Here is a 20,557-nt window from a genome sequence, read left to right on the forward strand (position 1 = left end):
AAAAAGACGACGAGTATCGTACATTTCAGGACGAATGGACCGAAGAATTCGCCTTTGTGGAGAGAGCGGGTTCTGCGGTGTGTCTAATTTGCAATGATAAAATTACATCGTTGAAACGGTCGAATGTAAAGCGGCACTTCGACACGCGCCACGCTACCTTTGCATCAAAATACCCTGCGGGAGACAGCAGAAAGAAATCGTGCCAAGAGCTTCTGAGCAGAGTGCAAGCTAGCCAGCAGCAACTCCGCGTATGGACCCGGCAAGGTGACTATAATTCGGCTAGCTTTGCTGGTTCTTTAGCAATAGTGAGGAACGGAAAACCATTCACAGATGGCGAGTATGCTAAAACGTTCATGCTGGATGTAGCCAATGAACTTTTTGATGATCTTCCGAACAAAGACAAGATAATCAAACGGATACAAGACATGCCTCTGTCGGCAAGAACTGTTCATGATCGTACCATCGTGATGGCAAACAAAGTGGAGGAAACGCAAGTGAAGGACATAAATGCAGCGCCGTTCTTTTCTCTGGCTTTGGATGAGTCAACAGACGTGAGCCATTTGTCGCAGTTCAGCGTGATTGCAAGATATGCTGTTGGTGACACACTGCGCGAAGAAAGTCTTGCTGTTCTGCCATTAAAAGGGTCCACAAGAGGTGAGGATTTATTCAAGTCTTTCATGGAGTTTGCTCAAGAAAAAAGTCTACCTATGGATAAACTTCTCTCAGTGTGTACTGATGGTGCTCCGTGTATGGTGGGGAAAAACAAAGCATTTGTGGCGCTTCTCCGTGAACATGAAAATAGACCCATCCTAAGTTTCCATTGCATTATACACCAGGAGGCACTTTGTGCTCAGATGTGTGACAGGCAGTTTGGCGAAGTGATGTCGCTGGTCATTCGTGTGATCAACTTTATTGTTGCCCGAGCCTTAAATGATCGCCAGTTTAAAACACTGCTGGATGAAGTTGTAAATAACTATCCTGGTCTGCTTTTGCACAGCAATGTGCGTTGGTTGTCAAGAGGGAAGGTGCTTAGCCGTTTTGCGGCTTGCCTGAACGAAATCCGGACTTTCCTTGAAATGAAAGGCGTCGGGCATCCTGAGCTAGCCGACACCGAGTGGCTCCTCAAGTTTTACTATCTCGTAGATCTGACTGAACATCTGAACCAGCTCAACGTGAAAATGCAAGGCATTGGAAATACAGTGTTATCCCTTCAACAAGCTGTATTTGCTTTTGAAAACAAGCTGGAGCTTTTCATCACGGATCTTGAAACAGGTCGTTTACTACATTTTGAAAAACTGAGCCAATTTAAAGATGCATGCACAGCAAGTGAGCCCATTCAAAACCTTGATCTCCACCAGCTAGCTGGCTGCACATCCAGTCTCCTACAGTCCTTCAAAGCACGCTTTGGAGAATTTCGTGAGCACACTCGTCTTTTTAAGTTAATCACCCATCCAAACGAGTGTTCACTGAACACAGCCGACCTGAATTACATCCCTGGTGTCTCCGTCAGAGATTTTGAAGCAGAAGTGGCTGACCTGAAGGCCTCAGACATGTGGGTGAATAAGTTCAAGTCACTGAATGAAGATTTGGAAAGAATCACACGACAGAAAGCGGAGTTGGCGAGCAAGCACATGTGGACAGAAATGAAAAAACTCCAACCCGAAGACCAGCTGATTCTCAAAACTTGGAACGCGCTTCCTGTCACATACCACACACTGCAGCGTGTGAGTATTGCTGTATTGACCATGTTTGGATCTACGTATGCATGTGAGCAGTCATTCTCACATCTTAAAAACATCAAGTCCAACCTACGATCACGTTTAACGGATGAAAGCCTCAACGCTTGCATGAAGCTTAACCTCACCAAGTACCAACCCGACTACAAAGACATCAGCAAATCCATGCAGCACCAGAAGTCGCATTAATGGTGAGTGTTATAACAACATTATTTAAAAGAATAAATTCAGAGGCTTATTATACTGACATTTAGTTGAATTCACTTTTAAAATATATTATATGGCTCTCACTGAAATAAATTTCCAAATTTTTTGCTTTCATGGCTCTCTTAGTCAAAAAGGTTCCCGACCCCTGGTCTAATACTTCATAATTATTATTTGGTTTATGTTTATAGAGAGATACAATCCGATTAACACGTAGGCTTTCGCGACCAATATTATTCATAATAAAGGTTTTTGGGTTAGATCGCGTTATTTATAAATGTGTCATAACCCTCCACCACCCGACACGGCCAATCAGCAAAAAAGTGTCATGTTGACAAAAGACAAATAGTTCACTACTTTAGCCCACCGGTGTGTTGAAGAGTGAATCCACAACATTTACAGTTTGAGTACGACGTTTCACTGGTAATTACATCCAACATCATCGGGCAATTTGCCAGAATGGTAAAGCCCTCACTTGCTCCTGGTCTTAAATAGAGCAGCAGGGTGACGTCATCATTTAACTCATTTAGGGGAAACACATACTAATTAACGGATTACTAACGTAGCATATAATCACAATAACACCCATTACAACTAATTACTAATCTACAACTCATTACTAATGATAACCATTGACTGATTACCAATCGATTATATAATTACAATGCCCCGCCTCCCCCCCCCGCCTCAAATCACTGCACCTGAGACCCAAATACTTCACAGGCAAACAGACAGACGGACGGACAAAAAATGCCTTTTATAGGTAAGATATTGGTCGCGAAAGGCTACGTATATGCCAGCTGCCGATCAAGTTAAATACTTTTGTACTTCTTTACATTCCTGGCTGGATAAAGGCATGGGGGTGGATGTAGGGCTAATTAACTAAATACATGCCGGGAAATCAAACTAAGCTGTCCCTGTGCAGCACATGCTGCGGGAGCAGACGAAATTCTTATTCTATGTCATGATCACCAACTTCCTCATCGCTATCCTCCACCCTATTGCTGCCCTCAAAATCTTACCAGTGTGCTGAGGGCAAACACTCAGGCTCCACAACACGAGGGAAGGGAGACGTTCATGGGTCGCACAGTGCAGGCAGCGTGAGATCATGATCATCGCTGAAGCAATCCTCATCGTCATCCAGATCGATTCCGTGGGAACACCGGGAATGGGTGTACAGCATCTGCTTCTTCAGGAGTTTAAACCTTGATTACCAATTGCTCCAGCAGTCCCACAGTGCGGTGTCTTCTCACATGGCGGTGAATAAACGATGCTGTTGGTGCTGCTGTTGATGTTAGCTGAGAGGAGGTGTCAAGGTGGAGATCCACGATGGCATTGATAACAGATGTCATCCTCTCCACCTTCTCTGCTGCACTTCGCTTGTTGAGTTTTCTTTCTTCCAACACTACCAGGCTGTCGAGCAAGACAATGCGAAAGCGGAGGAAGAAGCTGAATGCAGCCATTAATAAGGAGGTTGCCCGCCTGATTGAGGGAGAAAGGTTTCCTCGATGGAGATGCAGCCTCCACAGTGACAGCATCAGGAGGACCTACATGTACTTGCCTTGAAGGAAATCTGGAAGACCAATCTCAGGATTGAAGAGCCGAATACGGATTTAAAGAATCGCGAGGAGGAAGTGAAGGCGGCACAAGCCAAGGCCAAAGCGCGCCTGCGTTTGGGGTTGGAAGAATAAGATCGCATGAAGCGACGTGCAGCAGAGAAGGTGTCCCACGTGGAGAGGATAACTTCTGCTATGAACGCCATCGTGGCTCTGGGCGTCGGCACTTCCCAGCCAACATCAACAGCAGCACCACCAGCATCATTGTTTATTCACCACCACACTGTGTGCCTGCAGGAGCAATTGGTGATTAAGGTTAACGAATTCCTGAAGGTCAAATCCATCCTGGTGATGAAGAAGCAGATGCTGTACACCTGTTCCCGGTTGTCCCGCAGAATCAATCTGGATGAGAATGAGGATTCCTTGAGCGATGATGATACCACCTCTGTCTGCACTGTGCAACCAACACACGCCTCCCTTCCCTCGTGTTGTGGAGCCTGAGTGCTTGCCCCTCAGCACACTTGTACGATTTTGAGGGCAGCAATAGGGTGGAGGAGAGCGATGAGGAAGTTGGCGATCATGAAATAGAAGAAGAATTTCGTTTGCTCTCCCTGCGTGTGCTGCACAAGCAAGCACGCACGGCCATGGACTTTAACTAAGCTGTCTTTAAATAACAGCTTAGTCTGATTTCATGGCATGCATTCAGTTCATTAATCGTAAATCTACCCCACGCTTTTATCCACCCAGGAATGTAAAGAAGTACAAACATTTATTTTGATTGGCAGCTGGTTATATACAGTATAGTGCAGGGGTCGGGAACCTTTTTGACTAAGAGAGCCATGAAAGCAAAAAATTTGGAAATTTATTTCAGTGAGAGCCATATAATATATTTTAAAAGGGAATTCAACTAAATGTCAGTATAATAAGCCTCTGAATTTATTATTTTAAATAATGTTGTTATAACACTCACCATTAATGCGACTTCTGGTGCTGCATGGATTTGCTGATGTCTTTGTAGTCGGGTTGGTACTTGGTGAGGTTAAGCTTCATGCAAGCGTTGAGGCATTCATCCGTTAAACGTGATCGTAGGTTGGACTTGATGTTTTTAAGATGTGAGAATGACTGCTCACATGCATACGTAGATCCAAACATGGTCAATACAGCAATACTCACACGCTGCAGTGTGTGGTATGTGACAGGAAGCGCGTTCCAAGTTTTGAGAATCAGCTGGTCTTCGGGTTGGAGTTTTTTCATTTCTGTCCACATGTGCTTGCTCGCCAACTCCGCTTTCTGTCGTGTGATTCTTTCCAAATCTTCATTCAGTGACTTGAACTTATTCACCCACATGTCTGAGGCCTTCAGGTCAGCCACTTCTGCTTCAAAATCTCTGACGGAGACACCAGGGATGTAATTCAGGTCGGCTGTGTTCAGTGAACACTCGTTTGGATGGGTGATGAACTTAAAAAGACGAGTGTGCTCACGAAATTCTCCAAAGCGTGCTTTGAAGGACTGTAGGAGACTGGATGTGCAGCCAGCTAGCTGGTGGAGATCAAGGTTTTGAATGGGCTCACTTGCTGTGCATGCATCTTTAAATTGGCTCAGTTTTTCAAAATGTAGTAAACGACCTGTTTCAAGATCCGTGATGAAAAGCTCCAGCTTGTTTTCAAAAGCAAATACAGCTTGTTGAAGGGATAACACTGTATTTCCAATGCCTTGCATTTTCACGTTGAGCTGGTTCAGATGTTCAGTCAGATCTACGAGATAGTAAAACTTGAGGAGCCACTCGGTGTCGGCTAGCTCAGGATGCCCGACGCCTTTCATTTCAAGGAAAGTCCGGATTTCGTTCAGGCAAGCCGCAAAACGGCTAAGCACCTTCCCTCTTGACAACCAACGCACATTGCTGTGCAAAAGCAGACCAGGATAGTTATTTACAACTTCATCCAGCAGTGTTTTAAACTGGCGATCATTTAAGGCTCGGGCAACAATAAAGTTGATCACACGAATGACCAGCGACATCACTTCGCCAAACTGCCTGTCACACATCTGAGCACAAAGTGCCTCCTGGTGTATAATGCAATGGAAACTTAGGATGGGTCTATTTTCATGTTCACGGAGAAGCGCCACAAATCCTTTGTTTTTCCCCACCATACACGGAGCACCATCAGTACACACTGAGAGAAGTTTATCCATAGGTAGACTTTTTTCTTGAGCAAACTCCATGAAAGACTTGAATAAATCCTCACCTCTTGTGGACCCTTTTAATGGCAGAACAGCAAGACTTTCTTCGCGCAGTGTGTCACCAACAGCATATCTTGCAATCACGCTGAACTGCGACAAATGGCTCACGTCTGTTGACTCATCCAAAGCCAGAGAAAAGAACGGCGCTGCATTTATGTCCTTCACTTGCGTTTCCTCCACTTTGTTTGCCATCACGATGGTACGATCATGAACAGTTCTTGCCGACAGAGGCATGTCTTGTATCCGTTTGATTATCTTGTCTTTGTTCGGAAGATCATCAAAAAGTTCATTGGCTACATCCAGCATGAACGTTTTAGCATACTCGCCATCTGTGAATGGTTTTCCGTTCCTCACTATTGCTAAAGAACCAGCAAAGCTAGCCGAATTATAGTCACCTTGCCGGGTCCATACGCGGAGTTGCTGCTGGCTAGCTTGCACCCTGCTCAGAAGCTCTTGGCACGCTTTCTTTCTGCTGTCTCCCGCAGGGTATTTTGATGCAAAGGTAGCGTGGCGCGTGTCGAAGTGCCGCTTTACATTCGACCGTTTCAACGATGTAATTTTGTCATTGCAAATTAGACACACCGCAGAACCCGCTCTCTCCACAAAGGCGAATTCTTCGGTCCATTCGTCCTGAAATGTACGATACTCGTCGTCTTTTTTTCTTTTCGCCATCTTCTTCGTCGAAGGGTTAGCTTTGAGCTAATGACCGAGCAGACGCAGTCTCAGACTGATTCAAAAGGGGGCGTTTACCTGTTTTACCCAGCAACGGCAAACGTAGGCCAGTATCATCCAATTAAAATAATGGACAATTGCTCCTGCAGCCCTGAACAGGACATGCGCAGTGAAAAATCGATGGATGGATTAAAACAAGTGAGAATATTTTGTTTTATCTGCGAGCCATATGCAATCATCAAAAGAGCCACATCTGGCTCGCGAGCCATAGGTTCCCGACCCCTGGTATAGTGTGTAGCCTTTCAAGACCAATATAATCCATTAACATCGTACTCGGATTGTAAATGTTGTGCATTTACTCTCCAACACACCTGCATGTTGTACTAGTAACGAAATGGCATGTTCTATATTCTTGGTTCTTTCGGTAAAGTCACGTGACTTTACCGAAAGAACCAAAAATATGAATCCCTGCAGTCACAAAAGCTTTAAATCAAAATGGCATGTTCTGTTTACGTGACAAACCTTTTTTATTGGCTGTGTCGGGTGGTGCTGGGTTTAACGACACATTTATATTTAAGTGATTTAACCCAAAAAAATAAATATTATAACTGTCATATAGTTGGGTAAAATGTGGGTGCATGACCTCTGCCAGGACATCCAGCCATCGTGGAAGAGGACGCACTCCTATCTCTGTCTATACGGTCACTTATGTTAACCAATTTCCCTCATCTACATTACACCTCGCTAACATTCATATAGCAGCTCTTGCTCTCAGCAGCTCCGCACTCAAGGCTCTCACCCAGTAGCTCTCACACAGAGACTTGCACACAGTGGCGCTTACACAGAGGCTTGCACACAGCGGCGCTTACACAGAGGCTTGCACACAGCAGCGCTCAAACAGAGACTTGCGCACAGCTTCTCACACAGGACCCCCGTTCCACCGCTGCCCTCACCTACGCTCCCCCACACCCACTCACTCGTCAATCTCAGGCGGGGGGATCTCAACCATCACCCGCCAGGCGACTCGTAAGGGTTGAGGTGCGTTCCCGGCTTGAGCGGCATCGGCGAAACGTATTCTCCCTCTGGTCCCCAGCAACACGAACTCCCGTTCCGCTCTCATTGCCCGTCTTTATATCCCCCTCCCAATTATCCAGCTCCTCCCTTGTGTCTATTTAGGGCCAGACAGGCTGGCGCCTGTCAGGCCATTAATCACCCCTTATTGCACGTCTCCCTGGCAACACCTCTGGTGTCAGCGTGCAACCCCGGGCTGACCTGGTCTACACCATCTTTCCTTCCAAATTAGGTGGCGGTTTGCTCGTGCAACAGAATGTTGCACACGCGCACGTGTTTGTCCTCGGTTGCTCTCGTCCAACAGTGTGAGCCATGTGTTTAATGACACTACATCATCCCACCCCCCCCCCCCCACGAATAAAAATGCAGCTGTCCCGGCTGTTAATATATGTAACTGTATGTATCGTGACCAACTTCTAACAACAACGCTATCGTGACCAGTAACTGACCCCTAACAACAACATAATCATAAGCGGTGACCATGAAACAAATAACAAGAACAAGGGAATGGGAAATCAACAAAAATCGACGCGTCTCTAATGAGTGTGTGCAGCAGGGCCATCCCCGCGGGTAGAGACGGGTCGGCTCGGGTGTGATGAGCGGTCCACTGCAGGAGTCCGCAATGCTCCGTCCATTGCCATTAGGTGCTCTGGTCCTGTTGGACGTACAGAACAATCCTCCTCACGTCCCATTACCTCAGGCGTGGCGGTCAGCGCACTGGACACATCAGACATTGGCCGCTAGGGATGTGGGGATGAATCGACCAGAAAGTATGTTTTTGACCGCGATCGATGTACAAAGCAGCGCCGCTTTCCCAATCAAATACTCACGCACTGCGGCCGCTGAACCTCAATTACCTCGGCGGGTCCTTGCCAGGGAAGGTACAGTTTTTGGGACATGCCCAAAGGCGCTTGGGGGCAATGTAACCAAGCCTTGCCCCCCTCTTTCCAAGGTATTCCTGGCCCTCCCTGTCCCCTTAGTTGCTCGTTACCGGCCTGTCTGCTGGCAGAGTTGCTCCTAGCTGCTCAAGTGTTTGCAATATTGGGTCAGGCACTGCCAATCTTTTCCGCGAGGAGTGCAATCCCAACTGAACTTGCACAGGGGGTTCGGGCTCCCTCCCATACATTAAATAAAAGAGTGAGAATCCCATTGAGGCATGGGGAGCAAGTCTGTACGGAGAAAAGACCCCCAGAATGTGCAGATCCCAAACCGGCTGGCCCTCAGTCACTTGCTGCCATAGCATGGCGGTGAGGGTTCCATGCAACCGCTCAACCATCCCGTCCATCTGCGGATGATACGGTGAGGTGTTATTTTCCGCATGCCTAAAGACTCGCACAGCTCCTGGAGCAACTTGGAGGAGAAATTCCTGCCCTGATCCGTGAGTAGCTGGACATTCACAAAGGCGTTGGCTATAGATGCAGCTGAAAGGTCAACCAAGGGCCAGGCCATAGGCCAACGAGTTAGGTATTCGACCCCAAAAACGAAGTAAATGTGCCCCTTCTTGGAGACCGGAAAGGGACCGAAAATGTCAAGGGCCACCAATTCATTCACACGTGACACAACAATGGACTGTAACGGAATCCTGCGGTCACAGGGCGGAAGATTTCGAACGCGCACAATTGGCATAACCTTTAATCAGGAGGAGGACATCACTCTCCATGCCGGGCCAGTAAAAGTCCTTTTTAAACGTTGCCAACGTTGAAAAAGGACAAAGTCCCATCCGTACAAATAAGGACAATAGAGCTGAATGAAATGGATCATGGCCAGTAACTCCCTGCACGTAACGCAATAGCGCTGTTCAGCCGGAGACAGGACTCGACTGACGTAAGCAACCACTCTCTCTGTGCCCTCAACAAGCTGGCACAGGACTGCCCCAATGCCCGTATCGCTGGCGTCTGTGTCCAAAATGAAGGGCTTAGCAAAATCGGGATACGCAAGTGGGGGGGGCATCGGCGAGGGTGGCACGGAGGGCGAGGAAGGAATCCTCTTCAGCCTTATCCCACCGAAATCTCTGGCCCTTGGCCGTGAGGGTGTGCAGTGGTTTAGCAATGGTGGCAACATTTTTAACAAACCTCCAGTAGTAAGAAGCGAATCCAATGAAACTGCGGACACCCGCAGCAGTCTTAGGCTTTGAGCAATCATCCAAGGGCAGTTGCCAAAATCCCGAAAGCAGGTCGAGTGTCGAGAAAAACCGCACCCCTGCCAGCGCGTCCAGCGAATCATCCATACGTGGCAGGGGGTACGCGTCTGCCACAAATACTTTGTTAATCTTGCGGAAGTCGACACAAAAGTGTAATCTCCCATCGTGCTTCTTCACGAGCACAATCGGAGCACCCCATAGGCTTGTGGATGGAGAAATGACGTCGGCGGCCAAAATTTCGTCGACCACGTGGCGCACATGTTCCTTTTCAGCAGGACTCAAGCGGTAAGGGTTTTGCCGAATGAGGGCAGAGTCACCTGTGTCAACATGGTGGCTCGGGAAGGTCATGCGACCAATGTCAAGCATTTGCGCACACGGGGGGAATCATAACCGTAATGGTAGCTAGCTTCTGGACAGTCATGTTAACCGAATGCAGACAAGTGGGGGAAGACAAGAACGCAATGCGACGGCCCGAGGGCAATTCCAAACATCCCTGATCTGTCAAAATCTTAAGGGGCATTTTACCAAGAAAGTCTGTTCCCAGCAGACAGGGCACAGCTAGAGAGGCAGAAACCAGCACAGGCCCTTCCAATTTAATTTCGCCAATGGACACTTCTGCCGATATCTGGCCTATAATTCCTAACGAACCCCCGTTAGCGACAAAGTATGGAATGGTAACGGGGCGCAAGGAACGACAACCCCGTGGCAAGATATAAAAAATCAATTCAGAAATAATGGTGGCAGATGCCCCCGTATTGATGAGCACCCACACCTCCACCTCCTATATCCTTCCGATGACTGCCAATGATCCCGCTGCCGCAGCAACAACATGGTGGGCCAACTGTGACCACTGGGCCGTCCGGAGCGGCCAGCCTTTACCCGACACAACCGACCCATCACGCGCCGCAATCCAACGAGGACGAACAACGACCAGACGCGGATCAACACGAGGATGAGATGGGTGAGGTGAGAACGAGGGCCGAGTGTGTGGTGCACCGCGAATCATCTTAGGGCCCCTTGAAGTCGACGGCACCCGAGAAGACGACGATGGTGGCCTGAACCATCCTCGACGTGCAGCGCGGCACCCCAAGGAAACATGTCAAGGCAGCCCGCAGTTGTAGCAGACGATGTGGCTGTAGCCCAGATGAGGGAAGGTCCCCCGAGGGCGATCATGTCTCCCTCGTTGCTCTGCATCGCGCCTCCGTCCTCCTCCGCCGTCGATCGCGGCACAAGCTGGTGTGGGCTCGTCCTCTTCTGACGTGTCAAGCACCTCCGCAGGAGCGGTGCACGCCACCAGCCCCATTTGTCGCTTCAGATTCAGGTGAACCTGAATACATCGGGCAATCTTGAGGGATGACGGATCGTGCTCCCATAGCTGGCAAGGCAATGTTTAACTGCAATCGCTCCAGGACCAATGAATCAACTCCCACGGGCTCCATCTTCGGAAATGCTGTTTGTGCCAAGGACAGCAGAGCACTACGGAAGGCGAGGGGCATCTCGGCTTCCCCTCGCCTTCGCTCAGCGAATCTGTGTCGAACGCACGACGGCGGGTTGTACACCGCAGCCATCTGCATGAAGGCTTGCGCCAGTGTGGTCCTCTTTTCTGGTGGGATGGCATAAAATTCCGCCAAAGCGTCGTCATCGAGGGAGGTGGGAAGCGCCTTCAACGCCTTCGCATCGGTCCAGCCCGCCAACGTGCAGTTCGCGGAGAAGCGGCGTTTGAACACCTCCCAGTCCCCGCCAGCCGCTGTGAATTCCCAGACGAATGGGAGTCGCCATTGCAGCGCTGGAATGTCCCGTGGCAAGGCTGGCAGGAGGGGGGAAATGGCGGGCTCCGCTCCACGTGTTCCCGCCAAAATGGCCGCCGAGCGGTTGGGCGGCGTGGCGGGAGAATCGCGCGTGCGGACGACGGCAGCAGCGACGAGGTCGACGCCACGTGGTTCTGGGACTGCCTCCTCCATCGGCGGCTCCTCACCGTCGAGCTCGGCGACTAGCACAGCCGTGGCATTCAGCAGCTCAGCAGGCAGGGCGGCAAATCTTCGATGGCAATGACGCGGCTGCTTGAGTCGCCAGCGTTGCTCCGCTGGCAGCAAAGTCTCGTCTGAACTTTCCAGGACGGCACTCGCCAGGGCTGTCAGAGGGATGGTTTCTACATTCTTCGTTACCCGAGGAGTGTTTGGTAGGTTGCCTGCGACGTGTGAACATATCACCTCACTAAAAGCTAAGTCTAGACTTAGAAAAATTGTGCCACTTTTGTCACCAACACAGTGGCAAAGCATCGTTGTTAGGGTCCCGTGAAGGTGTTCCATCATGCCATCCGTCTGAGGATGGTAAGGCAACGTCCGAATCTTCTTTGTTCCTAGCACGTTACTGACCTCGCATAACAACTTCGATGAAAAGTTCTTGCCCTGGTCTGTAAGGAGCTGCTCGGGAGTCCCCCTATCCAACACATACCCGTGCAAAAAGGCGTCCGCTATAGACACCGCCGTCTGGTCGGGTAGCATCAAAGCCACCGGCCACTGGGAGAATTACCCCGACCAAAAGGAACTTATTACCTTTCTGTGCCTCGCCCGATCCGACCACGCCCACATTCTCGAATTATCCTCACCGCACATGGCTCTGTCAATCTCCGCCCTTATTACACTTTGCTGCCATTGGATCCCCTGCTCCTACTAACATGACCCTGTCAATGTTTGTCCCATCAATAATCATTAGCACTTACATTAGTAACCATGGTCCCGGGAACCATACTGTCCCTCTATTGTTCTGTACTGTCTTTATAGTAGTATCTAATGACTATAGTAGTAACTGCTAACTCTATAACAGTATCTGCAGACTCTATAGCAGTGTAGTTACATGGAATGGGTCACTATGGAGCATAGCGCTGGTTGCTGGCAGTAGTAACTACTGACTCTACCGTAGTATCTACGGAATCCATAGTAGTATCTATCTACTGACTATAGTAGTAACTACTAACTCTATAGTAGTATATACTGACTCCATAGCAGTATCTGCTTACTATATATCACTATCTACTAACTCTACAGGAGCATCTACCGACTCTGCAGTAGTATCTCCTGACTTTACGGGAGTATCTATCGACTCTATAGTCATATCTATCGACTTTAAAGTAGTATGTACTGACTCAATAGTCATAACTACTGACTCTATAGTAGTATATAGTGACTCTATAGTAGTATCTAGTGACTCCACAGTAGTTCCTACTGACGGCAGAATTATCTACCAACTCTATAATAGTATATATCAACTCTATTGCAGTAGCTACTAACTCTATTGTAGTATATACTGACTCGATATCAGTTTCTACGAAGTCTACAGTGGTATATACTGATTATAGCAGTATCTACTAACTCTATAATAGTATCTACTATCACTACAGTAGTATATACGGACTATAGTAGAATATACTAACTCTACAGTAGTATATTGACTATATTTGTATCTATCGACTCTATATCAGTATCTACGGTCACTATTGTAGTATATACTGACTCTATCATAGTATCTACCGACTTGATAGCAGTATATGCTGACATCTGTCGGTTTCTGTCTGAGACCCTGTTTTCTTTCATGGGCAAGTCCACCTCAGCTGTATTTATATCAGCTCACTTGGTTTCTCTAATCAAGAACATCTCACTGTCTCCGGATGATTTGCTTGTCAGTTTCTATATAGTATCTCTGTTCACCAATGTACCTGTACTTGACACCATTGCAATCATTGAAGACTTGGTCCAACAAGGACTGAATCCAGATGTACCAACTTTGGTAGGCACTGTCCTACCAACACATACTTCACCTGAAATGGTACATTGTACAAACAAAATGAGGTTACCCCAATGGGTTCTCCCTTATCGCCAGTGGTAGCGAATGTTTTCATGGATAAATTTGAGACAGATGCCATCCAGACATCCACCCTACGTCCTTCCTTGTGTAAGAGATACGTTGATGACACGTTCGTCATCTGGCCACATGGCCTGCCAGCACTGAACCAATTTCTCAACCACATCAATTCCATACACCCGTCTATCAAATTCACCATGGAAGTGGAAAAGGATGGAAAGCTACCATTACTGGATGTTTTGATCGAGAAGAGACCTGATGGCTCGTTGGGATATTCGGTCTACAGGAAAGCCACCCACACGGATGCCTATCTAAAGCCTGACTCCCACCACCATCCAGCCCAGAAGAATTCCCTCATCAAAACACTACACCATAGGGCCCGTTGCATTTCCGACCAGCACCACCTAGCTGGAGCACATACACCAAGCCCTCAGGATGAACGGATACTCGGACCGTACAATTCACAAAGCTGTCTCCCCTGCCATGCGGAGACAACCTTCTGAGGATCCAACAAAAACCATCACTTTACCATACAGGACATAGCAGGGGTTACCAAAAATATTTCCAAAATCTTAAACAAACACAAGATCCAGGTTCGTTTCAACACAGTACACAAAATCCGTGATTTAATCAGTGCATAAAATTCGTGATCTGATCCCATCTGTAAAGGATGCGATTCCTGACATGCAATACCCTGGTGTCTACAAACTGAGTTGTGGTTGCGGCCGCAGTTACATTGGGGAAATGAAACGAATGTCTCGGACCGCGTTCGTGAAGACAAGGCAGATCTGAAACACGGCAGGACTAATACCTCTGCCGTTGCTGATCATTGTTTTAACGCTGTGGGCTCACACTAAATATATTTTTCCAAGACGGAGGTACTCTGCAAACCTACCGGCTACCTTCAGAGATTTGTTCATGAAGCCATCCAGATATATAAACACAGACACAACTTAAACTGAGAGGATGGGTACAAACAGAGCAATCATTGAAAGGACGTTATTAACCAGGTAAAGTCTTAACTGACTGTGATGTTTCCATCCTACCTGCTTATGTCAGCTGTCATTTCCGACTCTCTGTGTCTCTCTCGCTATGCCTCTCTTAGATCTCTAATGCTCACGTACTTTGGATTGCACTCTCATACTCACATGCCCTTTGGATTGCATCCGTTGGGTTGCACTCCCTCGTTGAGGAGGCCGCTCTCCTCCTATCTTACAGTTACATGCTAAATTCTCACATTAACATGCTAATCTCTCACATTAACATAGCCACTTCCGTGCCCTCGTCGAGGAGGCCGCTCTCCTTCTATCTTACAGTTACATGCTATTTTCTCACATTAACATCATGCTCATCTCTCACATTAACATAGCCACTTCTGTAGCTTTGTCGAGGAGGCCGCTCTCCTTCTATCTTAGAGTTACATGCTAATTTCTCACATTAACATCACTAGTCCCAGCCACTTCTTTATGATCCTTAGGCTACACCCATTTCAAACCTTTTAAAACAGTCTGCCTCAGCAGCAGACCATGCTTTCCCACCTGATGACGGATGCTTGTTTTGCACCTGAAACATCGTGATTTATTTTCATTTTATACCTACGTGACTTTACCGAAAGAACCAAAGAGTATGGATTCCTGCAGTCACGAAAGCTTCAAATCAAGATTGGAGGCACTTCTTTATTAATAAGCACCATCGGGGTTAACACTTTATAATAAGTCCATATGGGGTCGGCGACGTTACTCAGTCAGGACAGTTGTTAGGCTGCCTGACTGGTGATGCCCCGAGATGGTGATGATGGAGATGACAACAAGAAGAATGAAGACTTCAGCTGGAACCTACTAGCGGGTTCCCGGGCTTCCCTCACGTGCCCCTTCTGTAACCTTTCACCTACATCCCTCTCTCTGGTTAATCACGTGACCTGCTTTCAGTCATGGCTGCTGCAACTGCAGATCCCCTTCTCTGCCAGCAACAAGCGCTATGCTAAATAACCGATTCTATGTCACTACACATGCATTAAAAATGTGTTCCCTAATACATTAATCTGATTCAATTCGCGTTATGAAAACATGCGTTTTTCGGAGAACAGACTGTGCATGCATCTGGGGTTTTAGATTTTGTGTGGTGGGTCAGCCTCAGCGTGGCATTCAGCATGGGTAGTGACGCAAGTATAAACTGCACAGGAAGCAACGTTCCTGTACAAGCAGAAGTGCAACAGTATAGCACGCTGATGTGGGTGCGTGATTTTTCAATGTTAATTTGATTTTATGTCAGAAACACGTAGTCCGTGCTTGGCTTTGCCCAATCATAGCCAGATGACCCAACAAATTAACTCTTTCCCATTCTGATGACGTGTACTTCATTAGTTTTCTTCCGATTCCGTATATGTATGTCAGCAGAAGTAAAAAGCTATGTCGGAGGGCGTGTGGCACAGTTTGGTCCCAGCTATCATAGAGTGTCACGGTCGTGTCGCTACGATTCTCTGCAATGGCTATAATGTATTTAAAAACTGCGGCACTATGCCTCTCTGAATAAAAGTTTGACCATGTTTTTTTGTATAATAAAAATTGTAACCAAAATATATTCTTAAATAAATATTTTTTTATATAGCAAGGATAGGCACAGTGTATATACAGAGGCAATCATGTCAATATCAATCTTTCTTGCTAATTTTTTTGCAGTGGCAACAAGTCTTTGACTAGTTGTAAGGCATATTACACTTAAAATAAGTCAAACAAATCTTTAAGCTCAAATTAAAGTAAAGCAATATGACGCTCGCCATGCAGTCGTCCTGTCAGAACATTGCATATATTATTGATGAAAATGAACGGCATTCTTTTAAATCTGCCCCACCGAGTTGGGTCCATGAAAACGTGAAGGGAGTGAGGGGAAGAAGTTGGGGGGGGGGAGGGGGGGGAGGTGGGTGGGAGAGGGGAAGGGGGAGTGTAATGGTTAAAGGAAAGGGAGAAGCACTTAGGAAAGAATAACTTATACGTGTTCGGTGAACTTTTAGTCCCATAGAGCGTTTATTGCATCCCATCCATCCCCAGGGGAAGGGAGGCATTCCTTGTGCTCATCCCCGACCTCCCAGTGATCGCACATCACATCAGGCTCCACAGAAATATAACTATCTGACCTCGAACTCCCGTTCCCTTGCCTTTAAGTTCGTGGTTTTAATGTTCCATTCCCGCGAGGGCCACTGTTTCAATGAAGGGGGTTGTAAGCTCTACTCCCTTAAATCGTGTTGTGTTGCAAAACCATTAAAGATAGTATTAGCTTGGGAAACCCTCATCCAGAAGTGGTTAAAAATGATGGTTATATGTGGCAAGATGTTATCTCCCTCGCCTGGTGTGCAGAAGGTCGTGGGTTCGATCCCGACCCTGACAACACCTGCCATACAAATGGAGTTTATGTCTCTCTCCCTCTCCTTATGGTAGTGTAAAGTATAGCCGACACAAGGTTGGGGGGGGGGGGGGGTCCGTCCTTTATTTCCCCCAGTCCACACTTGCCCACAGACCTCTCTCAATCCGTACCCCCGCCAGAATGCCACGAGCCCCCTGATGCCCCCCTCATATATCTCCTCACCTGTTACTCCCCTCTTCCACTGTTCCTGCTCCACTGCCCCCCTCATTTTGGCGGGAATCATCTCCATGCCCCTTTAATCCACTGTCTATCTCCATCCCTACCCCTGACATCCCATAAAGTAGCGTAGATTTTTCTCCAGGTCCTCGTCCAATTTTTCCCTCCACGTTAATAATCTATATTACGCGTTTAGAGTATTTGGCTAATATAAATTTTCACAGGATAAGCCACTTTGTTGAGATGTCATTCGTGGCTACATAGCTCAGTGGACTTTGCCTGGTAAAATAAAAAAAAAGTTTTGTTTAAAATTATTTGAATGATCTGTATTTTTTTTTAGTAAACTAAGGACTGGTTAAATATTGATTTAAAGCTTTCGTGACTGCAGGGATTCATATTCTTGGTTCTTTCAGTAAAGTCATGTAGAAGGGAAATAACCGCCACTTTTTAAAAATTTTCTTGTTGTGGTTTTCACACCTGATGATGATTGCTTGTGTTACAGTCGAAACGTCGTTTTATATTTTTTATTATTTTATTGTTTCCCTTCTACGTGACTTTACCGAAAGAACCAAGAATACAAGGACTGGTTGATGAGAGTTTACAATTCTGTTCTCAATTGCATTGCGTGACTACTCTGCCCCTGCACTGGAGCCTGCGCCGGCTTTGCGCCGCCGTTTTGAGTTGCGTTTCCATAGCGACCGTTTTGCATTTCATTTCTATGATGGCCATTTTGTGTTTCATGTCCAGTACAGCCATTTTGTACTGTGTGTCCATTGCTCGTAGTCCAAACTCTAGGCGGTATATTCCTTTTCCGATCTTTGTCCCCTATCTCCTGGTCTCCAGAAGTGGTATCTTCAGAAGCAGCATCAGCAGTGGCGTGAGTGCCATTAGGTGTTTGCCTGCATTTTCTCACCTGCATACAGACAAACTCGGTTATATTGTCATAATTAATAACCTTCATCATAATTTTGTCACCGTATTTATTGCAATAATTATCATTACCATTATAATATTAGTTTAACCATTTCCTATTCTGAGACATCTGCAAGTTGCAGAGTGGGTCCCGTTCACTGCTTATCCTGCAACATGCAAACGGCTAAGCATTCATTTTATTTAGAGGTAGAGTGCCATTGTTTTTAAAGACATAGTACTCACCGCAGAGAACTATAGCTACGTGACTGCACTCTATGATAGCTGGCGCCAAACTGTGACACACGCCCTCCCACATGGCCTTGTGGGAGCCTCGGTACTGATAAGTTAATTAAATTTTATTTTTTACCGTCCTCAGGAAAGCTAATGGCATACACGTGTAGTGGAGTAAACGATACGCATAGGAATTGGCCACATACAGTACATACAGACATACAAGGAGAGTGGGTCACATGAGGTCGAACAGGTGGTCGAGTCACGGGTGGCGTAAACAAACCGACGTAATTAAAGGAGTCATGGCACGAGGGCTGTGATTGGTCGAGAGGCTGTTAGCGTAAAGTGGCGGCATCTCGAAGTCTGACCGTTGGACAGGTGCGAGCTGGCGGGAAAATGCCAGCGAGCCACGTGGCAATTAATTAAGGCTAATTGGAAAGGGGATAAAACGCTAGGTGATTTGAACGGGGAGTTGAGTTATTGTTGGGCAGTCGTTGGCGAGAGGTGGAGAGATACGAAGAGGACAGCTGGCAATGTTAGGGAAGAATAGATTGAGAGCTGAACCCAAAGGACAGTAAATAGCGATAGGGAGAGTTAGCGGAGAGGTAGTTACGGGGGAGATGGCTAGAGTCACTGTGTGAGAATATACAGGCAAGTCACTGTGTGTACGGAGATAGCTAGAGTCACTGTGTGTGAATAGACAGGCAAGTCACTGTGTGTGCGGAGATAGCTAGAGTCACTGTGTGTGAATAGACAGGCAAGTCACTGTGTGTGTGGAGATAGATACAGTCACTGTGTGTGAATAGACAGACAAGCCACTGTGTGTGCGGAGATAGAGGAAGTCACTGCGTGTGAAGAGATAGAGACACTGTGTGTGAAGAGATAGAGGGAGAACCACTGTGTGTGGAAGGAGGATGAGCGGACGGTGCTGAGGTGAATCGGAGTGTCCGAGTTGGTAGAGCGCGAAGAGGAGAATTAATGTGTGTACGGAACGATGGAATAAAAGTGACGGTGGAAGAAAGACGGTTGTCGTCCGAGTGAATTCACGGCACTACACACGTATATTATCGAAATGGGAAAGGGTTAATAGACAGAGAAACCAAAAAACATGATTGTTATACCTTTGTCAGTCCGATGCAACACAGAACAGCTCCAGCCAAGTAGCAGCAAGCGGCGATCAACCCAAAGACAGCCACCGCTGCATCGGTTCCTTATTAAGAAGACAAGAGAGCGAGTCGTGAGGATATATGGTTGCTGCTGTTGCTATTAGGGGTACACAGAGAGTTGGTAAGGCTGGTAGGGCTGCCGTGAAATTTATAGTTGGTAGTGATATGGACAGTTGTTAGTGCAGATAGGAGTTAAACTATAAGTACAAGATTGGGAACCACTGCACTAGACTAGGACAATCACGATAATGTTTACTAAATTAACACTTTGGATGATCACAGTGCCACACAGACCTTCCCATAGGGTTGAGTGTTAATCAATGAGAATAACAGAGCAGAACTATTGGCTCCTATAGGGTTCAGTGTTAATCACAGACGCCAATAGAGCCATACTAAGACTCGATTAACATTACACAGGTTGTTGTCGATAAGACATAACATTACAACTCAAGCAATGCTTAATAAGTTAAAGCTGCCACCACCACAACCCACAACTGGAGCAGTACCACAGCCCAGCTGTAGTGCTTTGTTGCAGATGTTCGCAGATCGAATCTGGCAGGCCTTCTCAGTTTTACTTTGGACGTATTAAGCCTTTCCCGTTCTGAGACGTCTGCAAGTTTCAGGGTGGGTTGCGTTCACTGCTGAATCTCGGAACGCGCAAGCGGCTCAGCATTAATTTTATTTACAGAGGTGTAGCGCTAATATTTATAAAGACATTGTACCTACCGCAGAGAACCGTATTAACATGACCGAACTTTATGATACTATATTCTTGGTTCTTTCGATAAAGTCACGTAGATAGAAAATAAAATATAAAATAACAGATAATAAAATTAAATCAAATCCAAAAAAAATTGAAAATAATAAAAGCAAAAAGCTCACGACGTTTCGATCGCAACACAAGCGGTCTTCATCAGGCATAGAGAAAAGAGGGGGCAAGCCTCCAAATGCAACTGCTTATAAGGGCTTTCAAAGTGGGCGGGGCAGCCAGCACAAATATAGGAGACAATGGGGGGATGAAGGGGGCAGAGACAGGGTGAGAGAGAGGGGGGGGGAGAGATAGAGGTGGAGCTGAAAGCGAGGGCGCAGTCCAAGTGTGTTAGACAATGAGGGGGAGGAAGAGGGTAGAGATGGGGGGGGGGGAGAGAGGGGGAGCAGAGATAGGGGGAGAGAGAGGGAGTACAAGTAGTGCGT

General features: G+C 47.0%; 1 protein-coding gene across 3 annotated transcripts in view; it reads right to left on the reverse strand.

Annotated features, from left to right (window-relative positions):
• Positions 1 to 6,693: 6,693 nt before the first annotated feature.
• Positions 6,694 to 20,557, reverse strand: part of LOC116956393 (MARVEL domain-containing protein 3-like) — a 60,702-nt gene continuing 46,838 nt past the window's right edge. For all 3 annotated transcript variants that reach the window (XM_076064816.1, XM_032977984.2, XM_076064817.1), the window contains exons 6-7: positions 19,319 to 19,407; positions 6,694 to 17,967 (exon numbers count right to left, since the gene is read on the reverse strand). In XM_076064816.1, the coding sequence (XP_075920931.1) occupies positions 17,653 to 17,967; positions 19,319 to 19,407 (404 nt within the window). In that variant the 3' untranslated portion in view covers positions 6,694 to 17,652. The remainder of the gene's footprint in view (positions 17,968 to 19,318; positions 19,408 to 20,557) is intronic.

The sequence above is a fragment of the Petromyzon marinus genome, unplaced genomic scaffold (assembly GCF_048934315.1).
Source record: "Petromyzon marinus isolate PM22_M1 ecotype Great Lakes invasive population unplaced genomic scaffold, UKy_Petmar_22M1.pri1.0 PM_Scaffold_77, whole genome shotgun sequence".
NCBI classification, from domain to species: Eukaryota; Metazoa; Chordata; class Hyperoartia; order Petromyzontiformes; family Petromyzontidae; genus Petromyzon; species Petromyzon marinus.